This window comes from Macadamia integrifolia, chromosome 14, assembly GCF_013358625.1.
Source record: "Macadamia integrifolia cultivar HAES 741 chromosome 14, SCU_Mint_v3, whole genome shotgun sequence".
NCBI classification, from domain to species: Eukaryota; Viridiplantae; Streptophyta; class Magnoliopsida; order Proteales; family Proteaceae; genus Macadamia; species Macadamia integrifolia.
The window spans coordinates 19,041,198-19,049,162 of record NC_056570.1 but is presented as its reverse complement, the minus strand read 5'-3'; the positions used below and the strand labels follow the sequence as shown (position 1 = coordinate 19,049,162).

The 7,965-nt window shown below is 41.5% G+C and overlaps 1 protein-coding gene across 1 annotated transcript; it reads right to left on the bottom strand.

Moving 5' to 3' along the window:
• Positions 1-3,002: 3,002 nt before the first annotated feature.
• Positions 3,003-4,611, bottom strand: LOC122061168 (U-box domain-containing protein 11-like). The gene has a single exon (XM_042624369.1). The coding sequence runs from the start codon at positions 4,199-4,201 to the stop codon at positions 3,263-3,265; it is 939 nt and encodes a 312-aa protein (XP_042480303.1). The 5' UTR covers positions 4,202-4,611; the 3' UTR covers positions 3,003-3,262.
• Positions 4,612-7,965: the final 3,354 nt, after the last annotated feature.

Genomic DNA, 7,965 nt, shown 5'->3' with positions numbered 1-7,965 from the left:
GGACGATGGGCTGTAGCCCGACGAGGAAGACATCACTTACTTGTTGCTAAGCTAAGGAAGAAGAGGACGAGGCTAGAAGGGGATCCGAGGCCGAAGGTGAGCTCTCCGAAGGGAAAAAGAAAGGTTGCCCCACAAATGGCCCCCCACATTATATAGATGGAGGAATGGCGGTACGACTTCCGAGCATTAATGGCACCGCCACGTCAGGGTACGAAACCTCGAGGTTTGCGCCCGAACGGACCTAGCAGGCCTAGCAGACGATCTCACCTTCGGTTCGGAGTTCGGCCAAAGCCGAACGGACCTGACCGAGGGTCCTTCCTTCGGTTGGGAGTTCGGCCAAAGCCGAACGGACCTGACCGAGGGTCCCTCCTTCGGTTGGGAGTTCGGCCAAAGCCGAACGGACCTGACCGAGGGTCCCTCCTTCGGTTGGGAGTTCGGCCAAAGCCGAACGGACCTGGTCGAGGGTCCCTCTTTCGGTTGGGAGTTCGGCCAAAGCCGAACGGACCTGATCGAGGGTCCCACCTTCGGTTGGGAGTTAGACCAAAGCCAAACGGACCTGACCGAGGGTCCCTCCTTCGGTTGGGAGTTAGGCCAAAGCCGAGCGGACCTGACCGAGGGTCCCTCCTTCGGTTGGGAGTTCGGCCAAAGCCGAACGGACCTGACCGAGGGTCCTTCCTTCGGTTGGGAGTTCGGCCAAAGCCGAACGGACCTGACCAAGGGTCCCTCCTTCGGTTGGGAGTTCGGCCAAAGCCGAACGGACCTGACCGAGGGTCCCTCCTTCGGTTGGGAGTTCGGCCAAAGCCGAACGGACCTGGCCGAGGGTCCCTCTTTCGGTTGGGAGTTCGGCCAAAGCCGAACGGACCTGATCGAGGGTCCCACCTTCGGTTGGGAGTTAGACCAAAGCCAAACGGACCTGACCGAGGGTCCCTCCTTCGGTTGGGAGTTAGGCCAAAGCCGAGCGGACCTGACCGAGGGTCCCTCCTTCGGTTGGGAGTTCGGCCAAAGCCGAACGGACCTGACCGAGGGTCCCTCCTTCGGTTGGGAGTTCGGCCAAAGCCGCACGGACCTGACCGAGGGTCCCTCCTTCGGTTGGGAGTTAGGCCAAAGCCGAACGGACCTGACCGAGGGTCCCTCCTTCGGTTGGGAGTTCGGCCAAAGCCGAACGGACCTGACCGAGGGTCCCTCCTTCGGTTGAGAGTTTGGCCAAAGCCGAGCGGACCTGACCGAGGGTCCCTCCTTCGGTTGGGAGTTCGGCCAAAGCCGAACGGACCTGACCGAGGGTCCCTCCTTCGTTTGGGAGTTTGGCCAAAGCCGAGCGGACCTGACCGAGGGTCCCTCCTTCGGTTGGGAGTTCGGCCAAAGCCAAACGGACCTGGCCGAGGGTCCCTCCTTCGGTTGGGAGTTCGGCCAAAGCCGAACGGACCTGACCGAGGGTCCCACCTTCGGTTGGGAGTTTTGCTTCACTTCTTCATCTTTGCTTGACAGATGCAACCTGAACTCAACTGATGAAATCTCTCTGCAAAAATTCAACACCACAATAACAAACATACCCTTAACCATTTAAGGGTACAATATAACTTAGTTCTTAAGGTCATTCATAATACCTGAATACCTAAAATGTACACGATTGGTGTGTTTGACGCATCATACCAATGCTCAACAGGAAATGAATTTCAGGGTAAGATAGTCTTGAAATACATCTCATCTACTATTTTCATGACTGTCTTATGGCTTAAACAGTTCAAATAAGGAGAGGCAATTCTAGAACACGATTGCAGAACAAAACAAAACAAATCAGAGAAGACTTAAAACTTGGAAAATAAGACATCAAGAACTAAAGAAAGTCAATTAGGAAAAAAGGGAATAAAAACAGAAGTTTGAACACCTGGCGCACTGTTATCTTTCCCAAGTTCTCAAATCTTCTCTTTTTTAATTATTCCTTCACAATAACCAGAGAGTTCTTTGCACCCAACATAGATGATCTTTACTGTGTGACCTTGCAATAATGAATTCTCACTTCAGCTAGTAAATAATCTACTCCTATCAGCTATTTATAAGAGCAAAAACCTTCCATCCACATTAGTCCCAGCTGAACCCTAACCACAACCATAGTACAATTCCATGCCCGAACTAATAAAGAAAGGACAGCATTCCCTGAATGTATTTTCAGCTAATGTAGTCAAACCTAACTTACAGCTATACAAGGAGAAAGAGATAGTATGATCCATTCCAACACAAAGGCAATGCGTATCATCTTCCACATACAAAATAACAACAAAAGAGATACAGCTAATCAAGGAGAAGTGGGAGAATAGCAATCATGCAACTTAATTGATCCCATCAAAATGATCACGGAAGTGAACAGAGGCACTCCCTCTTATATCGATCATGTAAATTTTGGAAGAGCAGGCAATGCAGATTATCATTCTTTCACATAGAAATGACAAAGGAAGTGATACAGCTACTTAGGGAGGGAAGGAGGGTAGGGAACACCATGCACCATGCAACTTGACTGTGATCCCGTCAAAATAATTAGGGAACTGAACCAGAGCCAGTATGGCGGATATTGTTCCTAATCAAATCGAAACAGCACTATAAGAAATCCACCATCCAACGGAAAAATGTTATTAATCCCAAGGAACTAAATATAAATCTCAATATCAAACTTGGCCATAAATTTTAACAACTCTTCGACTATTACCAAAATTGCCAATGCCAACTCAATGCATGAACTTTGCACTGACAAAGAGAAACCCTCAAACTGAGTTCATTAGGCAGCAAATGTTCAAACACTATGCTTAACTAGTTTCCAAGGCTGTCAAAGTTTCTTTCCTTCTGTACTCAACAGAAACCATCTCGGTAAAACTAAGCTTAAATACTGGCTAATGCAATATCTTTGCCTCTAATATCGTCGAAACTGCAGAAGTCGATACACAAACAAACTGAAGGCAGAAGATGAATTAGGCATTATGTGTCCACATTGTAATTTCATGAAGGCAAAGTAGAAAAAGTTTGAAAGCAAACATGTATATATCTGAATCATTCACTATAAGGGGAGATGTAGTATACAATTGTTCTCAGATTTGAGGTAGACCTCAATCATAGATTCCACCGTAAAGTAGAAAGTGCTAATGAAAGACCTAATTTTGCACAAAATATACTGCAGAAACTCAAAATTGAATACAAAACTAAGGCTACCGATCCAAAATAAAATAAAATCTCTGTACAATCTGAATTTTGATAGAAGGTAACTTATCTAAGGCTACCGATCCAAGATAAAATTAAACCGTGGATCCCCCTCTGATTCATCCTCATTTCCTTCTCTGAGTCGTCTCAAAAGTGCAGTCGCCTTACTCTTGGCCTTGGAACTCCCAGTCTCTGCAACATCCATAATCCCATCCAAAACTCCCAAACACATCTCTTTAACTTCCAGTACAGTCCTCTCTCCTCCACTCTGCACCAAATTCAGCAACGCCGAAACTGCATTCTCTCTCGCCCTAACACTCGATCCCGTCGATGGGTAAAACGAATCCACCAAAACCCCAACACCAGACACCTTCCTGAAGGCATCACCACTCTCATCGCACCCAGCGACCTGTGCAATCACCGCCGTCGCGTCCTCCACAAGCCCAATTCGTCCATCCTTCACTACGAGCGAGAAAAGCGCTGGAACTGCACCCAATTCGATCATGGTAGGACGGTTGAGAGAACAGAGTGAGATGCCGAAGAGGGCTTTGAGGGCGTCCTTGATGGACCTCGTAGGAGACGAAGCGTCACGTACGATGTTGATAAGGGATTCAACGATTTCTCGTTTGGATCCGATGATGGGTCGGTTTTCTTCGTCGAGGAGGAGACTGTAGATGGTTGCAGCGGAAATTTGAACGGTGGCGGCGGTGGCCCAAGGGAGGCGGAGTAGGTGGGAGATCGCATCGAGGAGGTCAGGCGTCAACATGAGGATCTCGCGATTGGAGATTGAGACGTTGAGAAGTGTTGCGATGGCGTTCTCTTGGGCAAGTGGAGACGACGAGTAGAGATTTTCGGTAAGGTGAGGAACTGCTCCTGCTTCAGCTATAAAGGAACGGCTATCTGAATCGTGCTTGGACATAAGGCGAAGCTCACAGAGAGCTGAGATTCGGGTTTCCTCTGAAGCCGAACTCAACCTCTTCACCAGAGACAGAGCGGTTCTCCGCTTTACTTCCATTAACGTTCTCTCTTATTTGTCTCAATTCCTTTCAACAATTGAAGATCTTCTGACACTGAGAACTCAGATTCTCTATCCAAATTACAGAAAAGTAGACAAAAAACCTTCCATACGATTTATCTCTGTAATATCTCACAAACTCAATTTCTTCGATCCCTTCAAGCAACTGGAGCTTTGAAGATGAGAGCTCTGAGATTATCCAGTTCAAGTTACTGAAAAAAGACGACAAACCCTAGCTGCGGTTTATGTGGAGCCCCTCCCACAAGTCACAATATCAAATTCTTTGAACAAATGGATCGTCGAAATCAAGAAGCTCTGAGAATCTAGAGTTAAAGTTGCAGAAAAGAAGAAAGGGTTTTAGGGCAATAGGTATTTAACAAAAAACAGTTCAGGGCAATAGGCAGCCTAGCTCGACATTTGACATTGAAATATCTAGAGACAGAAGAGAAGAAAAAGTGCGCCAACAAATGCTGACGGCGGTACACGTGGAATCAATATGCGAGTCCCACCTCGCTGGGTAAATGTTGGAAGTAAAACTTCCCTCTCTAGGTTGTAGATTTATTTATTTATTTATTAATATATTAATTATTAATTGAAAAAATGTTGGATATGCGATGGGGGATATCATGTATGCTTGAACCCATTGTCTCTACCCGTTTCTTTCGTTTTATCTGAAATCATCTTCATATTTTTCCCGTATAATATTTCATCATATGATCTTATTGGCGCTATCTGTATCCATGGCATATATATATATATATATATGATTTAAAGTATCTCCGATATCGATATGATATCCTTCGATACGTATCTTAAATTTAATCAATCGATACGATACACATCGATACGATACATGAAATTTTTAAAATCCTTTCATATCGATATATATCCTATGATACATATCGATATGCACCAATACACTATCGATACGTACTGATACTCTATGAAAAATATAAAATCAATGTGAAATATATGTTTCAATATGTATCAGTACGTATCTGTGAGTAATTGTATGTATCGATCGGTACGTATCGATGAGTATCAGTACGTATCGGTATATACCGATACAGTGCGCTACGGTCATATAGTGGCCAAGATGAGTATTTTTTTCAGAAAACACGAATTTTTAAGGGGTTTTTGTTCCAAAGTTGCTGTCAGTCATATTTCTCTCTAACTAAAGTGGAAATCAAGGTTGGGAACAAGGATTTTACATTTATGGGACAACTACAAACCTTGAATTCTTAGTGCGATACCCTCAATTTAGTGTTTATGCATAATACATGTTATCAATAGTTTTTTTTTTAACAAATTTTTTATGCAAAAGTGTTTAAAAATGTGTTTCATATCCATTTATGTGCGTATCTTTAGCATATCTCTGATACGATATGATACCCTCCGATACGTATCTTAATTTTTATCAACCGATACTTTAATCCTTGTCTATATATATTTTTTTTTTTTTTAAATGGGTTGTAGATTCCATGTTAGCTTGTGTTTTTTCGCCACATGGGTAACTTTAATAAGTGATTCTTTGGCTAAGCTATATGTCATTTATACATCAAAATTGATTAAGCCCAACTTTAATTTTCCTTTGCTACTCTTTTATAAAAGTAAAATTTTCACATGTAGATATAAAGTTGTTAAGGATTGATTTTTCTTCACCGACACTGAAAAGAGAATATATTAACCCAAAAGAATTTATTTAGAGATGTCAAAATCAAATAGAAATCATTTATCAAAATTGAATCAATTCATTTGTATGCAATCGTAAATCGCGTTTAATAAATAATTTTATTTTAATTTAATAAATGATTATTTATTTTAATTATTTAAATTGATTAAAACCAATTAAGTTATGATTTAGGATTAAGTTTCTAGTCATGAGGGGTCCCTATGCCATAGACACAAGGCATGCAATGACCACCATGTCCCTGCCTAGGGTTGTAAGTCCCTGTTTATGGGGCACAGGGTCCTCTTGCGGATAGAAAACACTTGCCCATTAAATAATTGTTTATGATTTTTTATATGAGAATAAGTTTACATTGAATAAAAGGAGAAATAATGCTACTTGGTTGTGAGGTCTTTGCGCTAGCCACTAACACCTGAGCCAGTGGGAAAGCTTGCACTTGCATCCAATCAAAGAGGCAGGAGTGACTTTTACGGCGTCCTATGTTTGGTCGTAGAGATTGCAACCATGTAGCGTTCTACACTACAATAAATAATTACCTTTTTTTATGAGAATAAGTTTTACGGTGCGACATTTTCTCGAAACCTTTTGGGGACCGTATATTTGTATAATAAATGATGAAACTTAATAAATAGTTCAATTTTATTTCATTATATTGAAATGTAAGTAATTCGGTTTAATAAACAATTAGAGTTTTGGTTTCCACTTTTAACATTGTGAGTCGAACCGAACTAAACCATTTAACCGAATTAAATTGTAGCATTTGACATCCTTAGATTGATCCTTGATTGGATGGATAAGATTTTCGTAGGAATAAGAAATATTTCAGACATTCTTGTAAATAAAGGTGGGTCAATGATGAGAACATTCATGTTTAAAAAAAACAAAAACAAAAACAAAAAAACATATATGACATTCACTAATCCAAAAATTCAATGGTAGCATCAAATTAGCTTGATGGGGAATTTATCTCCTCCCTCAATTTCAAGTTTTAAAATTTTCAAAATTAGATGGCATTGAGTTTTCCTAAGACTATGGTGAACGAAGATCCTTTCCCTGCACGTCATTTGGATCACTTGGCAGAAGGAGGAGGTGGAATCCTCAACCTTTGGATCACGCAATGAACCGTAAGGAATAGTCAAGAAAAACTTTGTCCAATTAGAAGAGAGCTCAACTTAAGAAGGTAGTGAAAGGTATAGACAAGAGCCTGTGCCACTCCCAAGTAGTGGGACATTTGGAACACACTAGGTGGGCCTTACATCTATGTGGTATGTGGAATTTTTGTTGAGGTAGCAATTAAAATTCCTTCTACCTAGGTTAGTGGCAAAGAAAATGGAATGTTTCACTTTCCTTTTGTCGATAAGATTTCATTTCTTTGACTACATGACTGAAACGCTATGAGTCTAGATCCTCTAGTTGACTGGTGAGATAAAATGAGCATCCAACTATTGTAAAGACTCGGGCATTCACCCCTAGCCAGCTGTTGAATCCTCAATGCACTCTCACCATTCAATTTTTTCCTCAGTATGGGCCCTATGAATTAATTACCACTCCCCCATGTGCCTACGTGGGACGTGACTAGTGACCTTGGCATTTTCCTCAATGAAAATTCCAATGCGCTTTGAGTCGTACATTAGACAGATAGAATCTTAAATTGACCTCTTATCGACAAGATACATAACCCATCTGACAATAGCCCCAAGACCAACCTTTATGTGACCCAAAGGTGATTGATCTCTTGGGGAATGATGTGTCGTTTTCCAATCCTTTGCAAAAGTACTGAGCTTATTCTGAAAAACCATCAAGAGGGAGATAAAAAAATTTCCAAGGCTATTTGGGTATTTTGGTAACTTTTTTATCTAGAATTTCATTATATATTTATAGTGATGATTCTATCTCTGTAAATAATTTGAGAGAAATGTAAAAATGAGCACTATAACTTTTTCTAATAAATCTTGTTGAACTACATAAATCTGTATTCATTGTGTGATTATTTTTTCTTGATTTCCCATTCTTTTTTTTTTTTTTTTTTTTTAAACTTCTATTTCTACAAGACCACCATGTATAGACTCTCATG